Source organism: Zootoca vivipara, chromosome 1, assembly GCF_965207765.1.
Source record: "Zootoca vivipara chromosome 1, rZooViv2.hap1.1, whole genome shotgun sequence".
In the NCBI taxonomy this organism is placed as follows: Eukaryota; Metazoa; Chordata; class Lepidosauria; order Squamata; family Lacertidae; genus Zootoca; species Zootoca vivipara.
Window position 1 is genome coordinate 12,864,785 of NC_142582.1, and position 27,759 is coordinate 12,892,543.

The 27,759-nt window shown below is 43.9% G+C and overlaps 1 protein-coding gene across 2 annotated transcripts in view; it reads left to right on the plus strand.

The window, feature by feature from the left end:
* DNAH7 (dynein axonemal heavy chain 7) overlaps positions 1-27,759 on the plus strand; it is a 132,167-nt gene that overhangs the window by 75,949 nt on the left and 28,459 nt on the right. For both annotated transcript variants that reach the window (XM_060281450.2, XM_088654000.1), the window contains exons 40-53: positions 663-1,535; positions 2,893-3,122; positions 4,758-5,088; positions 7,656-8,002; positions 9,731-9,911; positions 12,685-12,870; positions 13,646-13,809; positions 16,050-16,204; positions 18,066-18,256; positions 19,748-19,881; positions 21,515-21,850; positions 23,901-24,027; positions 25,715-25,909; positions 26,693-26,785. In XM_060281450.2, coding sequence (XP_060137433.2) covers positions 663-1,535; positions 2,893-3,122; positions 4,758-5,088; positions 7,656-8,002; positions 9,731-9,911; positions 12,685-12,870; positions 13,646-13,809; positions 16,050-16,204; positions 18,066-18,256; positions 19,748-19,881; positions 21,515-21,850; positions 23,901-24,027; positions 25,715-25,909; positions 26,693-26,785 — 3,543 coding nt within the window. The remainder of the gene's footprint in view (positions 1-662; positions 1,536-2,892; positions 3,123-4,757; positions 5,089-7,655; positions 8,003-9,730; positions 9,912-12,684; positions 12,871-13,645; positions 13,810-16,049; positions 16,205-18,065; positions 18,257-19,747; positions 19,882-21,514; positions 21,851-23,900; positions 24,028-25,714; positions 25,910-26,692; positions 26,786-27,759) is intronic.

Genomic DNA, 27,759 nt, shown 5'->3' on the forward strand with positions numbered 1-27,759 from the left:
TTGGTTACTTAGTATTAGAAATTTTGTTAAATCCATACATTATTGCTCACCACAAGATACACAAAAGGCATAATGGAGTTGAGCCTGAGCTGCTTTCGGAAGATTTCTTTGTTTGGATTAGCTTTCAAGCAAGTCAACAGAGAGGTGGAGGCATCTAATTGTATTTTCAAGTGGGTGACATTAAATAGTTACCCACCTGAGCCCTTTATCAGTAGATAAACCTTTTTTTTGGTATTTGACAAAACTTGTGCATCCATATTCCAGTATTGCTCTATTCCGCCTTTGGGTGCAGTACAAAGATTAATTTCTGGCTTTTGCTAAAAAAACAACCCACAAGTGTATGAAGTATAAATGAATAGTTTTTTTACTGGTTTGAAGTTAACCGAACTTGCATTTCCCTTGTGGGGAACTTTTAATGTGTAGATGTTAATTATTGTCCCCGTCCTGCCAACCAGTAAACGTTTTGTTGATAGAAAAATAAATATTTTTTTCACCATTTGAAACATAGTATTCGCTTAAGCCCTAGTGTTAAGTTCTGCCTATACTCCTTTACAATATTAATTCTATATACATATTCTACCTGAGGGAATTCCCATTCCATTTTCATGTTTGTGACTGGAATTGCCACCATTGGAACAATCGTATTGCCATTTGTTGTGCAGGTCCTTCGAGTGTATTACGATCGCTTAGTAGATAAAGCGGATCGAGCCTGGCTCATCGGATGCATCCAAAGAGTAATAAGAAGCCAATTTGAAGAAGAGTTTGACGATCTTTTTGAGAGATTGGACTTTGATGCTGATGGTATGGTGAATGAGGATGATTTGCGAAGCCTGATGTTCTGCGATTTCCATGATCCTAAAAGAGATGATACAAACTATAGAGAGGTCTTGGATGTGGACCATTTGAGGGTGGTTGTAGAGGGCCATTTGGACGAATACAACCAAATGAGCAAGAAACCCATGCAGCTGGTCTTATTCCGATTCGCCATAGAACATGTTTGCAGAATTTCCCGTATTCTAAAGCAGCCTCGTAGCCACGCGCTTCTGGTTGGTGTTGGAGGAAGTGGACGGCAGTCCCTGACCCGTTTGGCTGCATATATGTCAGACTACACGCCTTTCCAGGTTGAAATATCAAAGAGTTATGGGAGCAATGAATGGCATGAGGACCTCAAAGTCATCCTAAGGAGATCTACCGAAGGAGAGATGCAAGGGGTTTTCCTGTTCACTGATACCCAGATAAAAAGGGAGTCGTTCTTGGAAGATATCAACAACTTGCTGAATGCTGGAGAGGTACCAAACCTCTTTGCGGTAGACGAGAAGCAGGAAATTTGTGAAAAGATGCGTCAGATAGACCGCCAGCGTGACAGAACGAAGCAGACGGACGGGAGCCCCATTGCCCTTTTCAACATGTTCATTGACCGCTGCCGAGATCAGCTACATGTTGTCTTGGCCATGAGTCCCATAGGAGATGCATTCCGTAATCGTCTTAGAAAGTTTCCGGCGCTTGTTAACTGCTGCACTATTGATTGGTTTCAGGTAGGGGCCTTTTGGAATATGCACGCATATACAGTACATAATGAGAAGCAGCATCTCTTTCTATTTAACTTGAAAACGTTAGAGCCTCGAATTCTGCTTGATGTGATAGTTTTCTATGCACAGTGACTTTTAGATGGAGGGACATGCAAACCTGTAGTCCCCTGGATGCATTCTGAACGTAGGAATGTTGGAGATTTCCTATGAAAACAGAAATGGGAACGGAAATCTGGATGTTTGCTTATTCGCCCCCATATATGGAATGGGCATCATTCCAACAACTATGATCAGAATTCACTGTTGTCGTTGCTTTCGGCCTGCAAACAATACATAACTGTCCTCAACACACACATAGACCACCCATTTACATTGCATTCTCTCTACACTGAAATGAATTTGTATTTGTAGAATTTGTACTGTTAAAATGGAAAGGGGTCAAACCATCGCAAGAGGTATTGAAATTTTGGGAGGTTGGATAGTTACAATAGAATGGTCTCAGGGTGTGGGGTGAACTTTTTTTAATGTTTATTTATTTATTATTATTAATTTGTCGAAAAACAAAAAAACAAAAAAAAACAAAATGAATTTGGTGGAAGAGTGTATTGACAATGCAATTAACAAACATTTTGTACATTGTGGAATTAATAATGTGGATTTTGTAGGTCATGGAATTTAGCTATAACAGACAGTGGGAAGAATAGTGCAATTAAAAACAAACAAACCATTTTTAATTGTTTTGAAACAAATACAACAACCATTAAACATTTACCCAGCAGTAAATCTAATGGTTTCTGTTTTATCCAATTTGTCTAGACATACATTTACACATTCAACATTCAAATATGTTGCTTAATGTAACCCTTCCACTGAGAATAGTTTTTAGTGGAAGATGAACTGCAGCAGAATTGAAACAGTGCTGCATGTGACAAATGGAAGATGGTGCCTTCTTATTTCCATAGTACCGTGTGATTCTTAACCCCTTAAGCCTGTAGGTTTCCTTGCTTGTGGCCAATACACCCACAGCTTTATTCATCATCATCACTTTTAATTTGTATACTGCCTTTCTATCTTACAATACTCAAGGCGGTTTACAAGCTGAAGAAACAGAATGCAATACAAAACAACCTTATAACAATCTAATGCAATGCAAAAATGTGATAATAAAACATAGCTTTAAAATAAGCAATCAAATAATGTAACGTTCAACAATCATTAGAATAGTATAGAATAATACCAGCATATGAAAATTAAACAGAGATCCATTTTTGGGCTAACAAAACACTGCAGCGGAAGCATTATTTATGCAATATCTTGTTTCCATGATAAAAGTAAATTCTTTGCTCCTCTTCCTTAAATTTAGTCGTGGCCTTCGGATGCATTGCAAGCTGTTGCCACTCGCTCCCTAGAAGATATCGAAATGTCAGAGGAAACCCGAATTGGCTGCATCGATATGTGTCAAAAATTTCATACTACTACCATTAATTTGTCCGAATCATTCTTTAACGAACTACAGAGACACAACTATGTAACACCTACTTCATACCTGGAGTTGATTTCCACATTCAAATCTCTGTTGGAAAAGAATAGGGCGTAAGTATTATTAATATAAAAATTTGATATGAGAAATAGCCTTGCATTCCCTGTTCCCAGCCCCTGCCTGCACTTCCAGCCCCATATAACAGATGCAGACATCCAGATGTTTTGGACTACAATTCCCATCATCCCTACCTAACAGGACCAGTGGTCAGGGATGACGGGAATTGTAGTCTCAAAACATCTGGAGGGCCGAGTTTGCCTATGTCTGTCTTAAGGTGTTGAAGCTTCCCAAATGACGAGCATAGTCCTGTATTGATAGCAGGCGAATGAAAATATTGTAGCTGGTAACTTTTGTCTCTTTGCAAGATAGTGTCTGCTTTTCTGAGCTGTTGGAAACTTTTTTTTCCTTTTAATTTTTTTTATATAATTGAGTTTGTTGTAAGATGTTTGTATTTATTTGCGCGCTTATCCACCCATTCATTTATTTAGCTTGCACTGGCTTTCCCAGTGCTCAAAGCAGCTTACAAAGCCTGCCAAAATGAGCAGCTGAGATGTCATGTTGCGCCCCATCTGCATTTGAAAGGGTTACATTTCCTGACTACCAGGGAGGTTCTCTAGGACTTGAAAAAGTGACAATACACAGAGCCCAGGGCCCAAGCTTCTAAAATGTAGGCAACACAGAGGTTAAAACAGGGAGAGTCTGTCTCTGAATTACTTTAATCCTAGGCTAGGAATGGTTTTATAGGTAAACACCAGCACCTCAAATTGGGCCAGGATTTGTGGCCTTGTCAGGCGAAAGTGAGTTTAAAAAAAGGGTAAAGCAATATTTATCTAAAAGTAGGTTGCTGGCTATGGGACCCAGGTGGCGCTGTGGTTAAACCACTGAGCCTAGGGCTTGCTTATCAGAAGGTCGGCGGTTCGAATCCCTGTGACGGGGTGAGCTCCCGTTGCTTGGTCCCAGCTCCTGCCAACCTAGCAGTTTGAAAGGACGTAAAAATGCAAGTAGATAAATAGGAACCGCTACAGCGGGAAGGTAAACGGCGTTTCCATGTGCTGCTCTGGTTTGCCAGAAGCAGCTTTGTCATGCTGGCCACATGACCTGGAAGCTATATGCCGGCTCCCTCGGCCAATAATGCGAGATGAGCGCACAACCCCAGAGTCGGTCACGACTGGACCTAATGGTCAGGGGTCCCTTTACCTTTACCTTAGGTTGCTGACTACCTTGGAATGTAATCTTAAAAGATGTGAAATAAATATATATTTGAGTTAACAAGGGCATAGGGTTGTGAAACTGAGCCAGGCTTTAAAAACTCAAGAAGATTGATACAATGGAACCTTGGCTTACGTACCGTCCTTCTTACGAACGCTTCGGGTTACGAACTCCGCTAACTGGGAAGTAGGTGTTCTGGGTTGCGAACTTTGCCCCGGGATGTGAGCGGAAGTTGTGCAGCAGCAGCGGCGGCGGGAGGCCCCCATTAGCGAAAGCGCACCTCAGGTTAAGAACGGTTTCAGGTTAAGAACGGACCTCCGGGATGAATTAAGTTCACAAACAGAGGTACCACTGTAGTTGATTACTGTAAGGGGAAATGGAATGAGAAGTGCATTCAGCAAAAGGGGCTGCTTTCGGATTAACTTGATGACACTTGCAATGTGTGTAGCCCGTGTGACCGTCTCCCGAATTGCTTCCAGGCAGGTGATGAAAATGAAGAAAAGATACGAGGTTGGCTTGCAGAAACTAGACTCAGCGGCAGCCCAGGTGGCCACGATGCAGGTGGAGCTGGAAGCTCTGCAGCCCCAGCTCAGGGTGGCCAGCAAGCAGGTGGACGAGATGATGCTCGTGATTGAGAAGGAGTCCCTGGAAGTTGCCAAAACGGAGAAAATAGTGAAAGCTGACGAGATCGTGGCTAACGAGCAAGCCATGGCTGCCAAAGCGATAAAAGATGAGTGTGATGCTGATTTAGCCGAAGCCTTGCCAATCCTGGAAAGCGCCCTGGCTGCTCTTGACACTTTGACTGCTCAGGTATGGCCTTCAGGATATGTAAGGGTGTGCGTGTGTGCGTGTGTGTGTATTGGTTACCAGATTTTTTTCAATGAATCTGGGGCACTTTTTTGCAGCAGCCAAGGGGTTAAAAGACAGTAGCATCCGGATTATTAGTAGGGAGCATCCTTTTGTAAACATATGTCGTTTCCATGGCAACCAGAGCCAGGTTCCTTGGTTAAGGGTGGGGAGGGGGAGAGAGAGAAGGGAAAGCAAAATTAGGAGGGGGTGCCAGTGCCCTCTGTGTCTCCCCTCAGCCCTCGTGGCAAGGCCGCCCCTGGCATCGGTTCCCGCTGAAACAGCAATAAAGAAGCGGAAGCAGCAGCAGGAAGAGGGGTAAATGTTACCGCTCAACTAATGCAGCCCAGCCGTCCGCACCGGAGGGGGCAGGGAGCAAGTGGAGTTTGGGCATGTGCTGCTCGCTGCCTGGGGCTTGCCTTGTGCACACAAACATTGTCAAGGCTGCCGATGCGGACGCTTTAACAGCCGCCACTCTCTGGCCATAAATCAGGGGACATTAATTAGAATCCAGGGACATTCCGGGGACAGATTTTGTCCAGAGACAGATTGGTGAATCTGGGGACTGGGGGACTGGGGAACTGGGGATGTCTGGTAACCCGTGTGTGTGTGTGTGTGTGTGTGTGTGTGTGTGTGTGTGTGTACACATACAATGATACCTTGGTTTAAGAACAGTCCTGTTTACGAACAATTCGGTTTACGAACTCCGCAAAACCGGAAGTAGTGTTCCGGTTAGCAAACTTTACCTCGGTCTGTGTACAGAGAGAGAGAGACGTAGGGTTGCCATATTTTGAAGAGCAAAAAGGGGGACACATTTGCCAATTACTACTTTTTTTTTAAAAAAAATCACTTTTATTTCTATTTTGTACATTTACATTTTATACATTCTTTTTTAAATTTATTTTTATGGAGTAATAATAATAAATAAGAATAAAAATGTGCACCCCATCCCGAGACCATTCCATTGTAACTACCCAACCTCCCAAAATTTCAACACCTCTTGTGATGGTTTGACCCCTTTCCGTTTTAACAGTACAAATTCTACAAACGCCCTCCATATCTCCTCTAAATCATTTCTCCTGCGTATTCTTCCATTTGGTATTCTGCTTGCCTCTTCCACTTCCTAGCTATAATAATTTGTGCAGCTGTCAATAAATTTGTGAGCAAGTGCTTCCTAGCCTGCAAACCTTCCACCCCACCGTAAATTGATGATAATGCCACCTCTGGACTTTTGGTCAGCTTTAACCCAGTGATTTCTGTTATCTCCTTAAATGCCGCCAACTTCTACTTTTAACAATGAATCGCTATGACAACGCTCATTTTACATACCCATGAAAAAGAGGATATGCCCTGGAAAAAGATCACATGTGGCAACCCAGAGAGAGAGAGAGAGAGAGAGAGAGAGAGAGAGAGAGGGAGAGACTCTGACTTCTTGGTTGTGTATTCTGAATATATACCGTATATGCCGGCGTATAAGACGGCCCCCTACTTTTCCAGTCAAAATATAGAGTTTGGGATATATATACTCTCCGTAACGAGTATATCCCAAACTTCCAACGCACACCAAATAAAAATTTTCTGTATCTCTTCCAGGCACTGTGGCGAGTGGGGGGGGGGAGAGTAAGCGGCTGCCGCTTTCTTTCCATACAGGGAGGAGGGAGGAAAGCCCCGCACATCCCCTCTTCCTGCATGGAAAGAAAGCGGCAGCCACTTACACGGTCGCTGCATACGGCGGGGATGCGGCCGCGGCCGTTTTTGAGCTCCTCCCACCGTATGCGGCAACCACAGATCTTATACCCGACGTATAAGACGACCCAAAACTTTTGAAAAGCTTTTCCTGGGTTCAAAAGTCGTCTTCTACGCCGGAATATACGGTACAACGTTCTGAATATATGCAACATGTATACAAGGGTGTTTTAAGATTTGTTTTCATATAGCTAGGAGTTCTAGAAAGCAATACTGTAATGTATTTTGAAAATAATAAGATGCAGTCAGGGGTGCCAACTTGAATAAAATATTGGGGGGGGGAGGTAAGCCCTGCCCCACATAATTGACCCACAGGGATCTCGGCCCCTAGGAGTTGGCTACTATGGCTGCAGTATCAGCTTTGGGGAAAAAAGATATTTAAAGGAAGGAAAGGTATGTTGTTGATTTGTCAGACTAACACAAATAGAACGATACCAGATGCTGTCAGAAGAAGCCATGGGGAACAATTTGTGACTGTAGGTACTACTTGCAGATATTCCCTTGTTTTGTAATGGCCATTGTGCCTCAGACAAAATGGCTCAGATAGGTTTTTGGTGTATATTTGAAAAAGTTTCCCTAAATTGAACATTTGTGCAACATGTAGATGGTGGTAAGGTAAGGAAGGAATGAGAATAAAAGCTGGGGAGGGGGAAATGTGAGATGTGAAATTGATTGTGCATTCGCTGCAAGATTTCTGATGCTAGCACATTGATGTGGATATATTGAGATGAAATCTAGTAGAATGCTTGAACTATAGAGACGGAAGAACTATTATTTATTTTAAGGATATCACTGTTGTGAAGTCTATGAAGAGTCCTCCTGCTGGCGTGAAGCTTGTCATGGAAACAATTTGCATCTTGAAAGGCATCAAGGCCGATAAAATTCCAGATCCCACAGGTACAGGGAAAAAGATAGAAGATTTCTGGGGTCCTGCTAAGAAACTCCTGGGGGACATGAGGTTTTTGCAGTCACTTCATGAGTACGACAAGGACAACATCCCTCCAGCGTACATGAGCATCATTAGAAAACAGTATATCACCAATCCTGAGTTTGTGCCGGAGAAGATTCGGAATGCTTCCACGGCCGCAGAAGGCCTATGCAAATGGGTCATCGCCATGGATTCCTACGATAAGTAAGTCCTTGTTTAAGAACAGTCATTCGTTTCAGCTTTGAGAGGTCGCCTTTCCGAGATTACCCTTCCCAAGGCGCCTTCCTCACAGCATATTTAATAACATAAAACCCAACAATGTGTCGCAAACCCATAAAACCACAATCTATAAAACATATACAAATATACAAATATTACAACAGCAGCAGTTAAAGCAATGTGTTTGTGGTGGCGTTGGGAGGATATTAAAGCACGGCATAAAATGTTAAGATACACAGCTTTAAAATATCAGTTAAAGGCAGTTTGGAAGAACTTCAGGGCCTATATTAAAGTCATAATTGTAAGAAAGCTTTGGATGGCCTGTTTAGATATGAATGAAGGCTTTTGTCTTGCTAGTTACAGTATTTCTTTTTCTTGCTCCTTCTTCACCAAGGCATAGAAATTTTCAAGAGCAAACTGCCGCCCTATTTTTTTTTATTATTATTATTATTATTATTACAGTCGTACCTTGGTTTTCTAACAGCTTAGTTCTCGAATGTTTTGGCTCCTGAACGCCGCAAACCTGGAAGTGAGTGTTCCGGTTTGCAAACTATTTTTGTAAGCCAAATGTCCAATGGGGCTTCCATGAAGCCAATCGGAAGCCACGCTTTGGTTTCCGGACGTTTTGGAAGTCGAACGGACTTCTGGAACCGATTCCGTTCGACTTCCAAGGTATGACTGTATTATTATTATTATTAGTTAATCATAATCATAATCATCATCATATGTAGGGAGGACTGCATGCAACACCCCTCCCCTCCTGACTTTGCTGCATTCAGCAATGCTTACAAGCTCCCCCCAAATCAGGAATCCTGTGTGATTGGGCCTTCTCCACCAACCTCACACAGGAAGTCTGAGGGTCTTCTTTGAAGACAAAGAAATAGTCTGAGCATCCATCCGCTTTTGCCCAGTAGATGTGATCTACACTCCTGGCACCAGGGACGCCAGCTGGCTATCAGCGTTCTTTATGTGCAAACACCTAACAAGAGAGAGATAGGGCAGCCTTACTTCTGAGCAAACAGCAACAATATACTTTTGACGTTACAAAACAACATTACTAATTGGCTGATTGACAATGCCCTTTTAAAATGTGTTGGGGAGCAGGGGTGGGGGTGGTTATTGGGTTGTTCATGTTTTCTATTTTTATTCTGTATTTTGAGTTTTTATATTGTGGTTTTATGTTGTGAACCGCCCTGAGAACCGCACCTGTTGGACAGTGGAACAGACAGTCTCAGAAATTAGTTGTTCGATCAGCATCTTTTAGTAAGATGACCTGATAAATGCTTCCCAGGCTAATGCGTAGATTACAACACAGTTACGTTTCTGTTTTTGCACTTCTCCATATTTTGTGATATTACTGTAAATGGTCTTTTAAAGTTTGAAATCAACAAGCATCTTTTAGTAAGCTGAGCTGATACACGCTTCAGAGGCTAATATGTAGATTACAACACAGTTACCTTTCTGTTTTTGCACTTTTCCATATTTTGTGATATAAAATGCATTAAATAGTATTTTAAAGTTTAAATGCATACAAAAACATGTGTTTTAGGGAGAAGGAAGTACAAAAACTAATACCTCAAAAATTACTTTGCGTGTGACTCTGTGTGTGTGGGGGGGGGAGGGAGTATTGATGCAGAAGTGGGGCATAAATTGTGTTTTGTTTGCATGTGAATGTGTAAAAACGGTCTCTGTGACATGTTACCATTTCATCAGAGTGGCCAAAGTCGTTGCCCCTAAGAAGATAAAGCTGAGCGCTGCTGAAGGGGAACTGAAGATCGCTATGGATGGTTTGAGAAAGAAACAAGCAGCCCTGAAGGAAGTTCAGGACAAGCTCGCGAAACTTCAAAAGACACTGGAACAAAAGAAGCAGGAGAAAGCAGACCTAGAGAACCAGGTAAGTCACAAGGAGTCGGCTCATAGGTTTGTGTTATTTATTTAGGGTGTCTCTGTCCTGCCCTTCATCAGGGCTGTCAGGCAATTGGCAATCAGATGCGCCATTAAAAAATTCAGAGACTTTGATCCTGAGAAGCTCTGGCAAAAGACGGTTTTCCTTTTGCCATCTTCTTCCTGGCAGCCTCCAGAGTCAGTTGCATCAAGAGACACTTTATGGAAGACTCTGTGCTGGGATTATTTATTTATTCAACTTACACACCGCCTTATATCTGGAGGTCTCAGGGCGGTCCACAACAAGACCACAACATATAAAATCAAACCAAAAGCAGTAACCCAATACCTCGCCCCCACAAAAAGCCACATTCTAAAAGGGTGTTGGATGTAGATCAGATCAACCAAAGGCCTGGATAAAAAAGAATGTTTTTGCCTGGTGCCTAAAGGTGTATAATGAAGGCGCCAGGCGAACTTCCCTGGGGAGAGCATTCCACAGACGGGGAGCCACTGCAGAGAAGGCCCATTCTCATGTTGCCACCCTCCAGACCTCTTAAGGAGGAGGCACATGAAGGAGGGTCTCAGAAGATGATCTCAGGGTCCGGGTAGGTTCCTATGGAAAGAGGCGTTTTATAGGTCAAAACCAGCACTTTGGATTCGACCCTGAAACTAATTGGTAGCCAGTGCAGTCAGACCAGGATCGGTGTAATATGCTCAAACCGTCTTGCTCTGGTGAGCAACCTGGCCACTGAATTCTGCATTAGCTGAAGTTTCTGAACCATCTTATGCCGTGCCTGCTGGCTGGCGAGTATTGCCTTTTAGTTAATGCTAAGGAGAAGACATATTTAGGCCATGGGCTTTAATGAGCTTCCTAGATCTCCCGATTTGCTGCCATGCTAGGTAACAGTGATGTCAGTTCCAAGCCATATGTGAGCTCGGTCTTTTGTCAGTGAGGGTCTGTGTGCAATGGATAGCTCCTCTTCTACACAGGTCTATCTGATCCCCCTGAATCCCTGAGGAGAAGGGATCCATAGAGCTTGCCAGCATTAGACATGCTCCCTTTCTGATCCCCCCTTTTGCCCTCTTTCTTCTTCTTTTTCTTTTTCTTCTTCTTCTTCTTCTTCTTCTTCTTCTTCTTCTTCTTCTTCTTCTTCTTCTTCTTCTTCCTCTTCCTCTTCCTCTTCCTCTTCCTCTTCCTCTTCCTCTTCCTCTTCCTCTTCCTCTTCCTCTCTCTCTCCTCCAATTTCTGGTTCCTTTTCTCCCTTACCAACATTTTCTTCCTCCTCTCCCACAGTCACACTGGCTTCCACCTTTCCACACTTTGCTCTCCTGTTCCTGCCTCTTTTCTCTTGTTGTTGGTCTTCGTTCCCCATCCCTTTCCATCCTCCCTCCTATAGTGCTGGCTGACAGTCAGCCCTCCCACGGACCTCCAGCTCTGTGAGATGACAACTCTCAGCACCCTTAACGAACTACGGCCCCTAGGCTATTTTAGGCGAAGCCATTATTGTTGCAGTAGTATCATAGTGCTTTGAATTTATGGTCCGGATTAGATTGACCCTTGGTCTGATCTATCTAGTAAGGTTCTTGTCACCCAGGAACACAAAGCAAAGCAGAAAGTTGCAGGTTTTCGGTGTGGAACACAGAATCAAACAATTGTTTGGTTGGAACCCCCTGCAATGCGGAATTATTATGTATACATACATACATACATACATACATACATACATACATACATACATACCCCACCCATCCACTCTGGGTGGCTCCCAACAGAATTTTTAAAAGCCAAGATAAAACATCAAACATTTAAAAACTTCCCTAAACAGTGCTGCCTTCAGATGTCTTCTAAAAATCAGATAGTTGTTTATTTCCTTGACATCCGGTGGGAGGGTGTTTCACAGGGAGGGCGGCACTACCGAGAAGGCCCTCTGCCTGGTTCCCTGTAATCTCACTTCTCGCAGTAAGGGAACCGCCAGAAGGCCCTCAGTGCTGAATCTCAGTGTCCGGGCTGAACAATGGGGGTGGAGACGCTCCTTCAGGTATACTGAGCTGAGGCCATTTAGGGCTTTAAAGGTCAGCACCAACACTTTGAATTGTGTGTTGGACACACAGTTTTGCCTGAGTTTTTCCAAACTAGATCTGGGAAGTTTAAAAGAATAAGCAAGGGAGAAGGAGGAGTCCCTAGGTACAGATATCTCCCAGATTCCTTTTCTTCCTCCCTTTCTCATTAGACAAGAATGTTTGCAGCGTAGGTTCACAGCTGGCAGACAATGTTGGTTCCTGTGTGAATTTACAGCCCTGTGCTCCGTTTCCAAAATCTCCAATATCAGCAGACATATTTGAGAAGCCGATAGAAAATTCAGTCTGCGTTTAGCTCATGGCCTACGTTCATATGGAAGTGACCTTCGTAAGTCAGCACAATGCTTTCGTGAGCTATGCATTGCTTTTTCAGACGCCCCTGTTTTCTGTTTCGTATATAAATCCATTATCAACTTCACATTTCAGGCAGAAGGCAATAATTTATTTGAAGGAAAGAAGAATGGAAATGCCATAGACCTTGCGGAATTCAGCCATGACAATCTGTCACACACGTTTTCTTCCCCCCCTTTCCCCCTTAAGGCATTGCAACTTCAAATCCAAAGGCCATTTATTTTATTGAGAAATAATAATATAGCCAGGCAAAATCGATGCATCTGTACTTGCTCTCAGAAGCATTAAAAGCAAAATCTGCGGTAACAATAGATGCAAAGTATTTTGCCTAAAGTTTATATTTTGATTTTAAGGTTGACCTGTGCAGCAAAAAGCTGGACCGAGCAGAAAAATTACTTGGTGGCCTTGGAGGTGAGAAAACCCGCTGGAGCCAGACAGCTTTGGAACTGGGAAAGCAGTACATAAATTTGACAGGCGATATCCTCATCTCATCAGGCATTGTGGCTTATCTGGGAGCCTTCACATCCAGCTACCGACATGTAAGGAATGAAGGAATAAATGACATTTTTGTGTGTGATTGAAATGTTTCTATACCAAATAAGCAGCTGGTTTCCCCCAGCTGGCCAGACGTTTAACTGAGTCTGGAACAGAAGTGAAGAGATTAAAATAAAACTTGGTGTCTGCTGTTTGCCGTAAGAGAGGGAACACAGGGAAACACAACTCGGGGGCTTTTTTCAGAGCAGGATCATCAGCAAAATGGGTGGCTCCTCTTTGCTCTCGCAAGTGAACGAGGCACTAAGGAGACTTTCAGGTTTGGTTAGACAGGTTAGAATAGATGAAGCCAGAGAATGGGGGAAATAATTGAGCAGAGGCTAGATACTTTTGTCCTTTTCTTTGATGGGGCTCCGACTTCATGCCACGCTTCCTTGCGAGATCATTTTCACTTCTAGTTGAAAGTTAAGGTTTTCTTCCTTAAATGCAGATATGTTCAGATTTAATGGATTATTTATTAATCAATTTGATTGCCTGAAACGCCCATGATTAAATGACTAAGATTTCTTTTAACCGGGTGAGAGCTCTACTCTGAAGTAGCTCTTGGATTTCTTCATTGTCCCCATAATAACTGGTGGCAAGCATACAGTTTAAAATTGTAAGGAGGAACACGCAGACTTGCTCTTGCAGTCACCAAAGGTAGGAAGATTTGGCAGTGAGTTCTAATACTTTGGACTGACGTAAGACTGGCATTGATTCTCATGAAGATCTAGCAGCGGCCGAAGGTGACTTTGGCTAACACTTGGCACCCTTCCCTTGCAGAATCAAGCACGGGACTGGATATTGACATTGAAGGCAAGAGGCATCCCTTGCTCAGATGACTTTTCTCTAACGACAACTTTAGGAGACCCGGTTAAAATCCGAGCCTGGAATATTGCCGGGCTGCCTTCTGACACATTTTCCATTGACAATGGCATTATTATCTCGTAAGTCACAGATGTTTTAGACAGACATCATCAATCTCAATAGTTTTGTAAAGCTTTTAAAAAAATATAATATCAGCCACTGCTAGAAGGAATACAGTGGTACCTTGGTTCTCAAAGGCCTTGGTACTCAGACAACTTGGAACCCAAACACCACAAACCTGGAAGTAAGTGTTCCGGTTTGCGAACTTTTTTTGGAGGTCTGTTTGTTTTTGCTATTTATTTTGGGTTTTTGTTTTCGTGGGTTTGTTTTGTTTTGTTTTGTTTTTGTGACCGTGTGGAACCCAGTTCAGCTACTGATTGATTGTGTGACTGTAGTACATTGTTTATTGCCTTCATTTTATGGATCAATGGTCTCGTTAGATAGTAAAATCCATGTTAAATTGCTGTTTTAGGGGTGGTTTAAAAAAAGTCGGGAATGGATTAATCCATTTTTGCATTGCTTTATATGGGAAAGCACGGCTTGGTTTTGGAATGCTTTGGTTTTGGAACAGACTTCTGGAACGGATTAAGTTTGAGAACCAGGGTACCACTGTACTCTAAGCCAGGGGTGCCAAGTGTTTTTTGGTTTGAGGGTCACATTATCCCATGGCCAGACCTCAGAGGGCTGCATGCCCAAGTTTTGAGATACGGGCATGAACAAAGTGTGAAAAGGAATTAATGTTGGTTCGTTCAGATTTAATTTAAATTAATTACTTCACTCATAATTAATTTATGGGCTCTTTGTTTTGACAAGCATATCATCCCTATTGAGAAAGTAGTAAGAATTCATTTGCACTAAAAAAAAGTATCCATCCACTCACTCCAGTGAAATGCAGGGGGTGCTTTCTAATAATCAATAGCTTGTTATTGTGGCCAATTAAGTATTTGTAACATGATTAAGGGACAAAGTAAATGGCGCTCACCAACTGATGGGATCCGCTTGGTAGCAGAGGCTGAGAAACATTTTTTCATATATATTACAATTTTTTATTTGATTTCCCCAAAGTTTCACAAATGGACCTCAAATCAAATAATTACATTGTTTCATATATTGATTTCCTACTCCCATCTCCGCAGATTTATTTGTTCAAACCCTTTTCTACTAAGTTATATATCAAACTCTTGCCTGGTACAAAAATCCCTCTGATACTCTCATCCAATGCTCCTATCTCGAATCCTGCCCACCATTTCATTTGACTATAATACTTTTTTCAAATACACCCGCAGCTTTGAAGTTGAACGGAATCCGTTCCGGAAGTTGGTTTGACTTCTAAAATGTTTGAAAACCAAAGCATGGCTTCCGATTGGCTGCAGGAGGCTCCTGCAGCCAATCGGAAGCCCTGGCGGACATTCGGCTTCCAAAAATAGTGTGCAAACGGGAACAGTCACTTCTGGGTTTGCGGCATTCGGGAGCCAAAACGTTCAAGAACTAAGCTGTTCGAAAACCAAGGTACGACTGTACTCCAAAAAAGGCCTCCATTCTTCTGTAAAAAAAGGGGGGGAAGCACTGAGAAACATTTCAGCTACCACTTTCAGAAAGTTCAGGGCATACATCCTAACTACTGTTTTGCCCTGAATTGTGCCCGTCACTGGCCTTTCCCCACTCTATCATGGAAGGTTTTCCCAATGAGAATGTGGCCTTCAGGCTAAAATATATTCCTGGTACACAGGCTGAGACCCTACCTGCCCGCGGACTGTCTCGCCAGAGTGGTGCATGCTCTGGTTATCTCTTGCTTGGACTACTGCAATGCACTCTGCGTGGGGCTACCTTTGAAGGTGACACAAAAACTACAACTAATCCAGAATGCGGCAGCTAGACTTGTGACTGGGAGTGGCCGCCAAGACCATATAACACCGGCCCTGAAAGACCTACATTGGCTCCCAGTTTCTGAGCACAATTCAAAGTGTTGGTGCTGACCTTTAAAGCCCTAAACAGCTTTGGCCCTGGATAACTGAAGGAGCATCTCCACCCCCATCGTTCTGCCCAGACACTGAGGTCCAGCGCCGAGGGCCTTCTGGCCGTTCCCTCACTGCGAGAAATGAGGTTACAGGGAACCAGGCAGAGGGCCTTCTCGGTAGTGGCGCCTGCCCTGTGGAATGCCCTCCCATCAGATGTCAAGGAAATAAACAACTATCTGACTTTTAAAAGACATCTGAAGGCAGCCCTGTTTAGGGAAGTTTTTAATGACTGATGTTTTAATGTTTTTTAAATATTTTGTTGGAAATATTTTGTTTGTGCGCTCCCATGTCTTTCTCTCCAGAAACGCGAGAAGATGGCCTCTCATGATCGATCCTCAGGGCCAAGCCAACAAGTGGGTCAAGCACATGGAAAAGGCAAACAGCTTGCATGTCATCAAACTCAGCGACACAGAATTTGTTAGAACGCTCGAAAACTGCGTCCAGTTTGGCACGCCCGGTAAGCGTTTTACATCCTTAAGATATCAATGACTTCCCTTCTTCTCTTCCCATGGTTCATTTTACATATCATAAATCTCTGCATATTTTACAAAAGATACCATTCAGTATTCCATTATTGCATCCATCAAAACTTGTTCACACTGTTGAATTTATCTTAATGCTGCCAGCATTTTCAGCAATACACAATTATTCCCCATATAGTCAATAAACATTTTCCAATCTTCTTTAAACGTATGTTCTTCTTGTTCTCTTATTCTATAGGTTAAGTCTGCGAATTGTGCATATTCTGTCAACTTAATTTGCATGTTCAGACCCAGAAACATCCCCCCTAAATAAATTCACAAATGACTCAAATTTTAGGTTTGGTTTTTGGTCCCTTGATCCCTTTGGACTGCGCCCCATTGGCCAGATTAAACCCAACATCGAGGGACCTACCAATCAGGTGTTGTGGCTGACCAATCTTACCCACCCACAACACAGGGTGTCGGTCTCCAGGTCTCACCGCAACACATGCCCTCTTTGCCATTCTTCTTTGGTTGGGACCTTGCTCAAAACATGGGCTGCAGTAGTAGCGTACATAAATAACCTTTATGCAGGAACCACTTTCAGCCCCAAGGGCCAGATTTGAATCCTGCCAGCCTTCCTGGAGGCTACATTCCAATGGTGGGTTGGGCAAAATAAACAAATCCATAACCATGCAAAATCAAACAAAAGAACAAAGAAATTATAAACACACTAGCTGGCCCTGCCACGCGTTGCTGTGGGTTATTTGTGTGATTTCCCCTACCCTGTGCCGATCCATGACGTATCCCTGTGATTCCCCCACTCCTCCCCTCACCCCCCGGCTTATCCGTGTGATTCCCCCCTCATCCCCCTCCCTCATCCCTGTGAATCCCCCAACTCTGTCCTGATCCATGACCTATTATGCCCCCTCTTCCCCCCACCCCGGCTTATCCCTGTGATTCCCCCATCCCCCTAACCCCCCCACTTGCCCCTGTGATTTCCCTCCTCTCCTCTGTCCAACTCCCCCCCCCCAGGTTATCCCTGTGACCCGTTCATTTTGCACACAATCATTCCCCCAATGCGCGTGTTCTGTAATATTTTGCCCTATCCCAACCCTGACTCCCCTACCCACGTGTGTTATGTGAAATAACATTTATTCTACCCAAAGGCACGGCCCTGTAAAAGGCCCATATTCAGTTGATTCTATGCTGCGGCCTATTCGGCCCCCCCATCCCCCACCCAGGCAGACCCCTAAATCTATTCAGCCTAGTCTGCAAAGCCAAGGCGAGATACTGTGGAGAGGGCAGGTTTCATCCCTGTGTCTCCCCCCACCCTGTTCTGACCCATTACCTATCCCTGCCCCCTATTCGGCCTCCCCACCCACCCACCCCAGGCAGGCCCCTACCTCCACTTGGCAAAAGGCCTGTTTTCAGTTGGTTGGGCCTTGTTGCTGCAAAAGGCCTGTTTCAGTTGGTTGCTGTGGAATTTTGTGATGTCATCTGGTGGCGCGGCTTTCGAGGGAGCAGTGGGCGATGCTGCTGGAGTCTTCAGAGCTTCTGCTGGTGACGTCTAATTTGGATGCCACTTTTTGTGTGTTTAATCATTATTTTAGGTATGAAAGGTTTGCTTTTTTGGAAAAAAAATTATGCCAGATCCCTCACTGATGGGCATGGAACATTGTGGCCAAATTTGTTACATTACAGTTCAGCGGTTACGGAGAAAGGCTGCGACCTCTGCGCACGCAATGCCTACATTTATACATACATACATATATATATATATATATATATATATATATATATATATATATATATATATATTATTAACCAAATCTTTTTTTCTGGTTGTAACCAAAGTGCTGCTGGAAAACGTTGGTGAAGAACTGGACCCTATTCTTGAGCCACTTCTGCTGAAGCAGACGTTCAAGCAGGCTGGCAGCATCTGCATCCGTTTGGGGGATTCCACCATTGAATATGCTCCCGACTTTCGCTTTTATATTACAACCAAGCTGAGAAACCCCCACTACCTCCCGGAAACATCTGTCAAAGTGAGTGGTTTGCACAGGAACATGCAGCGGTTTGCTTTTGCTTTAATAAGCAGATTGCTCGCATCCCGTTCACAATACAGTAGCACCTCAGCTTATGTTACCCTCGGGTAACGTAACCTTCGGGTTGCGAAAGCGGCAAACCCAGAAGTGTTTCGCCGCTCACACATGTGCAGAAGCGGTCCCTCACAGAAACCTTGGGATCCGACTGGAGCTCCGGAACGGATCCCGTCTGCAACTGGAGGTACCACTGTAATAGAATTCAGCTTTTCCTCTCCCTCGCGGTTGCATATGATAGTATGGTCAGCTGCTTTTACTTTTGTTTTTTTATAGCATTATTATTATTAATTTTCACTTTAGCTCAGTACAGAAGAAGATGAAAAACGAATTATGAAAACAGCACACACCGTTCATAGTCCAATCCATAGCTGCCAAGTATCCCGTTTCCGCCGGGAAAACCCATTTTTTCTTACCGTTTCCCGGCGGTCTCCCGTTTAGTGAAAAATCCCGGTATTGTCCCTTAAATCGGCTTCTGCCCAGCGGCCATTTTTCTGGTGCCGCTTTGCCCTTCTATGGGCACCAGAAAATGGCGGCACCGGCGCCGGAAGTCGCATTTACGTGTTTCTGGTCATGCGCGGAAGCGACTTCCGGCGCTGGCGCCGCCATTTTCTGGTGCCCATAGAAGGGCGAAGCGCCACCGGAAGTTGCGTCACACAACTTCCGGTCATGCGCGTGCTGCCAATCCCGGATCTTTACGTCCCGGATTTGGCAGGTATGGTCCAATCCAGCCTTTCTCAACCTTTCGTCCCCTTATATTGTTGGCCTACAACTCCCATCATTGCTAGCAGGGGTGCCACCTATAGGAGACTCTGGGGGCCTGAGCACCCGCAGAAAAAAAATTAAGGGTGTTCAGCACCCATACCGCAAGGCCTCCAATGCAACTTCCCGTGCCTTGCAAGCCACCAGAAGTCATGTCCGAGGCCTTGTGAGACCTCGGAACCTGACTTCCGGTGGCACCCATAACCTGGGCACCCATAACCCAAGTTGGCACCCCTAATTGTTAGCCAGCATGGCCTGTGGTCAAGGATGATGAGAGTTGTATTTCAAGAACATCTGTGGACCCAAGGTTGCGAGAGGCTGGTCTTAATCCTTGGAGCAAAAATGTTCACCATATCAAAGGTGTTTTACTGCTTTCAGTCAGTGAAAACTGGCAAATGTTTCCCGTAGAAGGTGTTTCACTGCTTATACACCATATATTTAAAGCACACACCCCTGGAAGAATATTGGGAACTGTAGTTTGCTAAGGGTGATTATAGTGCTGCGAGGGGTGAACTCTGGTTTCCGGGATTATTTTGGTGTTTGCGCTTAATGTGTCTAAAATTTATGGTGTCCACACACCCTACATTTCAGGGGCTTTAGATTAGCATTGGCTTACGGTTTACCTAGCCCTGTTTTGATTTGGTTTTTAATTCTTTTTTTTAAAAAATATCGCAGGTAACATTATTGAACTTCATGATAACCCCAGAGGGGATGCAAGATCAGCTTCTTGGGATTGTTGTCGCAAGGGAGAGACCTGATCTCGAAGAAGAAAAGCAAGCCCTGATATTGCAAGGAGCTGAAAACAAAAGGTATCAAAATCTTACTACAGTAGCTAGAAAACTGTTTGAGCAGAAGGGATTAGGGGAGACTGGTGGCTAATGTTGAATATGGAGGCACCAAATTGTGGATGCTCTTAGTTAAAGCTGTTGCCAAAGTTATTTGCAGAATATGGCTTATACAAATGATGCTTTATTGCAGAAAGACTGCAGACACATGGCCTTTTTTATCACGGTGTGCCATCACTATCTTGTGATGAGATTGATACTGCTTTAAAAAATTGTTTTGTTTAGGCAAGTCTACCCAGACATGTAAATTTATTAGAACTTTTTTTTTGCAGTGTTGATTTTATCTATATTTTGATTTATTATGTCTCCTTGTTTTTTTAAAGTCTGTTGATCTCATGAATATTTTACATTTTATGGAAACTACCTGGTGGGTTTTTAAAAATCTAATTATTGAGAGAGAGAGAGAGTGTGTGTGTGTGTTTAAACCAATGATTTTTTTCTGGGGGTACGCAGGGGTATGCATACCCCTAAACATTTGCGAATCTTTGCACTTTTGTCCATTTATTGTATTTATTTTTCCCGATTTGAACTATAAAATGGTGATTTTCTTGAGTCAAAATGAGAGTACCCCTAAAAGGGGTTTTTTTTAAAGAAAAAAAGCAATGGTTTAAATAAGGATGGATAGATAGATAGATGATAGATAGATAGATAGACAGACAGAATTGTCTGTGAGCAAAGAGAGTTTTGGAAAGTGTTCCCCATTTCCCTTTGCCTCCACTCAGAACAAAATAAAGAAAAGGGGATTATTTATGCCCCCCCCCCGGTAAAACCGAGGGGGGGACGACAGGATCCTTTTTCCTTTTATTTTTTGGGGGAAATAGGAAAATGTTGTCCGAAGCAAATGGAATTCCGGTTTGTCTATTGGGACTCTTTTTAGCCTGTTCTTAATACAGTAGTTTTAAATGACAATTTATCTGATGGTGGGGGGGGGATTGTGGAATTACAGTCCAGAAGACATTCCTGCCGAAAGAAGAAAATGCAATCCACATAGCATCCAAAGCCACTTCTTTAAAAAGTAATCTCTATAATAAAAGAATAAACCTACGATTAAGTACTTGTCTGCCCCCATATCAGCAGACTAACGATGACTCATGTCAGGCACTTGAAATTGAATTGGAGGTGCTTTCATATAAAGTTTCTTTTTTGTTGCTTCGTTTTCTAGCTCCCATGAGAGATGCCCCCCTCCCACCACAAAGTTTGCACTTCCTCCCATCTTTTGATAGTTTGGGGGCAAGCTATTTTAGTTGCCTTATACCCCAAAAAATAAAATATGATTTAACTGGTTTCATTATGAAATGCAGCCTGCTATAGCAATTCGTGGGCCAAACTAGACATTGGATGGGATTCAGCTAAGTTGTTGCACCTGTAGAACGAGGTCCGCTCAGGTAGCAAGACTTTTCCCACTCTGCTCAGAAGGGTTGAGGGAACCCCCAAAACAAGTTAGAGGAGGTGTGGAGGGTGAGTGGAGGAAGCCTAATTCTGCAGGCCAGGGGTGCCAACTTGAATAAAATATTGGGGGGGGGGTTAAGCCCCACCCCGTATAATCAATCACATGACGCGGACCTTCGTAACAGAATAATTTGGGTTTTTATTACAGGCAGTTGAAAGAAATAGAGGACAAAATTTTAGAAGTTCTTTCATCTTCCGAAGGAAATATTTTAGAGGACGAAACTGCTATCAAGATATTGTCTTCTTCTAAGGCTTTGGCTAATGAAATTTCAGAGAAGCAAGCTATAGCAGAAGCAACTGAAAAGAAGATAGATGCCACTCGAATGGGCTACCGCCCCATTGCAATTCATTCGTCGATTCTGTTTTTTTCAATTGCTGATCTTGCCAATATTGAACCCATGTACCAGTATTCCCTAACTTGGTTCATCAACCTTTTCATCATGTCCATAGATAATTCTGTGAAGTCAGAAATTTTACAAGACAGGTATGCGAAATCCTTGTATGCTTTAATTTTACCTTTCACATTTATTCAGGTTCTGGCACAACCTTATTACTTATTAGCTGCAGGCAATTAAGTCTTATCTTACCTTGAAAAAATCAGGATACAAACCAAAATTAAGTATGCCCATTGATTTCAGGGGAATGATGCATGTGCTTAACTTTTCCATTGAAAGCAGTGGGATTTAGAAGTTTGTTTATTACTGTATTGTGGGGGGAAACAGCTGTTGTAGACAAACCTAACATACATGGAAATTCAAAGTATTGGGGACAAAATATTCAGTGTTTTGAAAGAACTAAGATGTCCCCCCCTTTTAAGAACCATGCAAGAACATTACCTGGTACATCCTAGGTAACAAGTATGGAAGTGATTGGAAAACTCATAATCTTCAAAACAGGATAATGCCCCACACAGTTTTCTTCCTTTATTAAATTCAATATATGGAATAAATGTCAAATCAGGCTGTAAATAACAAAGCTTGAGAAAACTGGGCAAGGCTAGCTTGACTAATTTTGGTACCTTCTGTTAATTTGACATTGCATTTAAGTTGACTTCACGGGAAACTCATTTTAAAAATAACGCACTGTGCAAATTGAGTTCAGTGTCAGATTTTATGTGATATTCATTTATAGCTTGAGAACGATAAATAATAGACGAGAGCTTGGAAGTTCAGGTTGCAGCTCCCCCCCCCCCCGTTGTGCTTTCTGGGTGCTTTGCTTGTTTTATGCCCTGTTGTTTTGCCAGCCATTTGGAGCTCCATCATTTAACATTTTGCTCTGTTGACACTTGAGGCGGGCCAGCTGTGCTGCTGGTGACGGCAACGAGATAAGGGTGCTGTTGTAATAATCAGGGACACTGCTTGGGTTGTTTTGCAAAGGCACAGAGGGATTTCCGAGGATGCAATAACAGGAGAAGAATGCCCACACCTGTCTTCAGGTGAAGGCTGCACAACCCTTTTGGCAATGCTCTGCATGTCATTTCCAGAATATGAGATAGCATCCTTCTCCTGCTCATTGCAGTAAATACCCATCTATGGAGAGAGAAGGAGATTTGGGGAGGCGGAGAGATGTATGCCTTGGGGTAATTTTGTCCCTAGTCAACTGAACTGGGCAGCTAGGTGGGTTCAAGCAAGAATATAGGATTGACCCTTGTTCTTCTAGGTGTACCATAACACACTCCTTCTGTCTTTGCACCTTCGGATGGCCATGTCTTGGGTTGGCTACTGATTCCCTCAGGAGGAGGTGGTAGATTCTCCTTCCTTGGAGGTTTTTAAGCAGAGGTTAGATGGCCATCTGTCATGGATGCTTTAGTTGAGATTCCTGCATTCCAGGGGGCTGGGCTGGAGGACTCTCAAAGTCCCTTCCAACTCTACAATTCTGTGAATAGCTCAAAGATTGAGATTTGGTTCCAGAATCGTCCTTTGATGCCCTCTCTGTGTTATAATCCTGACCTTAAGTCTTCCTGAACCTTCAGACATGGTCATGGTTCCACTGGTTGACTACGCTCACTCTGCATCCACATACCAATGATTTAGGGGTCATTTGTGAAATTTCTAACATAAAGAATGCGCTGTGGCTCTTAGCAACATAACGCAAGCAGTGGATCTTGCAGGAGCAAGAATTTGCTGAGTGTGTGCAGCCCTATGGAGGCTGGATAGAGGTTATAAAGAAAGGAAGCCTACAGTTGTGAAGCAGGGAAAACGGGATGTGATACAAAAGGGCATGCATGTGACCTTCTGATGTGTAAAGAACACAGCTTTTCCTATGCTGTATTTCCTTGTGTGTCAGCAAGAGGCAAAAACGCTGCTTGTATTTCACGGCTAATGCACTCCACGAAACCTTTGCAAAAGGCTGACACGTGTTTTGTGTTTTGCGTTAGTCAGGAGGCGAGGCTAAAACAGACTGCCTACGAGATCCAGCAGCAGCACACCCGTAACTGAAATCTAAGCGGTTTGTAATTGAGTTTATTCAGTGGCTGGTTGCAAAGTGAGATTCATTTGGGTTTCCCCAACCTTCTCTCTTTTTCCCTCTTGCAGGCTGAGGATCCTCAAAGACCATTTCACTTACTCCCTATATGTCAACATCTGCCGTTCTCTCTTTGAAAAGGACAAGCTGCTCTTCTCCTTCTGCCTGAACGTGAATCTCTTGAAGCATGATAAAATGGTTAGTGCCACTAGGCAAATGACTCTGTATGGTGCCCCACATACACCGTAAATCTGCTAATCTGTTGGCGGGTCCGCAAATGCCTCTTCTATTCTGCTCCATCTCCTCTCCTTCGTGGGAACATCCTACTAACATCACCATGCGTTCAGATCTGGCAGCCTGGAGGCAAGCGGGCCCCCAAGCAGACAACTGAGGTTGGGCAGCTCAGTGCAATTGTTCAGACCAGGGCCAGCCCCCATGTTTGAGAGGCATGGCCTTTCCTGAAGCTGGTGAGATTGGGATCAGCTTGTCCTCTGGTCAATAGGAAGTGGACAGGGACGCCTGTTAAAATTGTTCTTTGACTGGGATGTGGTACATAGCCCTGTTGGCTACTGATTCCCTCAGGAGGTGGTGGATTCTCCTTCCTTGTTGATTCCTGGTATAGCATGCATTTTCCCTGCTGTTTACATGTATAGGGTTTGGCAGCTTTCCTCAGTTGGCTCTGGGACAGCTGGAGGAAGAGCCAAGCAGTAACCTAGTAGCTTACACTAGGGGAGGCCTTACGGGATAGTGACTGCCACCCTGCCATTGCAGGTTTTCAAGCCATTGCAGAGCTGATCCACAAAGTTACAATGGCAGAGATGTTCATGTGCGGGAGGTTTTTTGTTTTGAGCAGGAACTTTGGGGAACTGAGTTCCTTTACCTTTTAAACAATTAAATTATTATTATTTTTCTGTCTGGCGGGGCTGGAATGGATATACACCCAACGCCTGAGCCAAAAAACCCCACCTATATCTGCAATCAATAAAGTTGTGGCCAATTCTAATCCAGATCATTTGCTTGAGTTTATTAATCACATCTTACATTTAGCCACTGCCTGGGATGGGGGCACTGCGACTGGGCCCGCAACAGACAGACAAGCAAACAGACTTCATGGTGCGCCCCCCCTTTTTTTCCAGAAAAAAACAGCACTGGGTGACTTGGTAAATGTCAGCTCCAGACTTTGGGTGATCTGTAGGCAACATGCATTTCATTGCCTTGGAGATGCGGGGGTGGCGCTGTGGCCTAAACCACTGAGCCTCTTGGGCTTGCTGATCAGAAGGTCGGCAGTTTGAATCCCCATGACGGGGTGAGCTCTTGTTGCTCTGTTCCAGCTCTTGCCAACCTACCAGTTCGAAACTGGTAGGAAGGTAAACAGTGTTTCCGTGTGCTCTGGTTTCTGTCATGGTGTTCCGTTGCGCCAGAAGCAGTTTAGTCCTGCTGGCCACATGACCCGGAAAGCTGTCTGTGGACAAACGCCGGCTCCCTCGGCGTGAAAGTGAGATGAGCGCTGCAACCCCATAGTCGCCTTTGTCTGGACTTAACCATCCAGGGGTCCTTTACCTTTTACCTTTCATTGCCACCCCCCAATTGTCTGTTCCTTTGCCCTTGTGGCTCCCGTTCCCGAACTCAATTGGCTACATTGCCCAGAAGGAAGTCAAGGAGTAAAGGCTGCTACCCTGCCTCATTGCTTCCAGGTTTGCAGAGGGCAAGAGTACAGGCCACAATCCAAACAGGAAAGTGAAGGTTCAGGGGGCTTGGAGGGTCAGCAATGGGCCCCTTACTGCTGATGTGGCTCTCGTGGCATGGGTGTCCCTAATGCCGACCTGTTCGCTCAAGTTCCCAAGTCCTTAACACTGCATGTTCATTTTGTCTTAATTCACTGCAGATTGATGAGTCCGAGTGGAAGTTTTTGCTCACGGGAGGCATCGGCCTGGACAATCCCTACTCTAACCCTTGCCCTTGGCTTCCCACGAAATCATGGGATGAAGTCTGCCGCCTTGATGACTTGCCAGCTTTTAGAACCATTCGGAAGGAATTTATGCGCTTGAAGGACGGGTGGAAAAACGTCTATGACAGCTTGGTTTGTTTCCCACCTTCACTTAACCCTTATTGCTCAGAACAAATATTGACTGTGCCGTTGTTGTTGTTGTTGTTGTTGTTGTTGTTGTTGTTGTTGTTGTTGTTGTTGTTGTTGTTGTTGTTGTTGTTGTTGTATATCCTGTCAAAGGAAGATGTATCTTTTGAAATAACCAGGAATGCGGGGATGGGCCGTTTGCAAGTTTCATAAGCAGATGGGTTTAGATGATACATCTCGGAGGGAAGAGAAGATTACTACAAGTAATATTGTTTCCTTAAAAAAAAAGTTCCTTCAGAAATGTACATTCCAGTAAATTTTTATTTTTTATTTTTCTGCATTCAATTGTATTGCTATGAATTTGTGGGGGCAGGTTCTCCTAAAGATGGGGAACAGCTAGAAGAAGAAACACTGAGGGGGAGAGAGGGCTAGCAGATTCACTGTCTCTGGACAGCATTCCTCCACTTAGCCCAAGGTCAAGAAAGTGGCAGAACAGAAAGCACAGAGGGCACAAACTCAGATTACAAGACGTAGGAGTGTCGTAGGTTAATAGGGACGGAAGGGTGTGTGAGCCTTAATCAGGAGCACCGCCATTTCTAGGAGACGTGTTCTTTATTCTCTCGCTGTGATTATTAAAGTTTCTAACTGGTAAGAAGACTCCTTTTCCTTTGTTCTGCTTATCTACTGCCATGAGGGGGAGGAAGCCTGAAAGCAGAATTCTGCACGAACTGCAGTTCCGGAGATCAAGGACAAGAGAAGCCAATCATAGTGTTTGTGTTTTGCTTGCAGGAACCTCATCACGAGGCATTTCCTGAGGAGTGGCAAGATAAAATGGGGGAGTTCCAAAGGATGCTCATCATTCGCTGCTTAAGACCTGACAAAGTAAGTGTGGTCAACTCATGCGCCAGCACACTGGTGCAGGCAGAGTCAGAAGTTTTGAAGGGCCTGTTGCATGTGTGACACAATCATGTTAGTTTCACCTGCCTTCAGATAGGGTTTCCATATTTCAAGAAGTAAAAATCCGGACACAAAAAGTTGTTGAGCTTTCTTGGGGGAAATTTCAAAAAATCCGGACATTTTGCTGATTTCCTGAAATTCTCCCCTGGATGCTAATTCCGTCATTGGAATCCCGGGAAGATCCGACAACCCCACTTTAAGACATGGGTTGCGATATTGTGATGCAACACCCCATGCACACAAACATGCACACAATTGCCTGGTTGCCTCCTCTATTGTAGCCTGTGCTAAAATGTGATCCACTATAGTGAGTCCTGCCATAATTTTTAGACAAAAGGTGCGGGGTGGGGTGGGTGGGCGGGCAGGGGGCAGGGGTAATGAACACTAAGTTTGCCAGGTTCCTCTTGCTTTAAAAGTACCAAACTGGCAGGGTTAAATCCATCCCCTTTTCAGTCTTTTGTCTGTTTGGCTGGCACTTCCATTATACACCTTTAGGTGCCAGGCAAAAATGTTCCTCTTTAACCAGGTCTTTAGCTGATTGACATCCCATGCCCTTTTAAAATGTGTTGGGGAGAGAGGGGTTGTTGTTGTTGTTTAGTCGTGTCCGACTCTTCGTGACCCCATGGACCATAGCATGCCAGGCACTCCTGTCTTGCACTGCCTCCCGCAGTTTCGTCAAACTCATGTTCGTAGCTTCAAGAACACCATCCAACCATCTCGTCCTCTGTCATCCCCTTCTCCTAGTGCCCTCAATCTTTCCCAACATCAGGGTCTTTTCCAAGGATTCTTCTCTTCTCATGAGGTGGCCAAAGTATTGGAGCCTCAGCTTCACGATCTGTCGTGAAGAGGGGTTATTGGGTTGTTATTGTTCTTGTTTTTATTATGTGATTTTATATTGT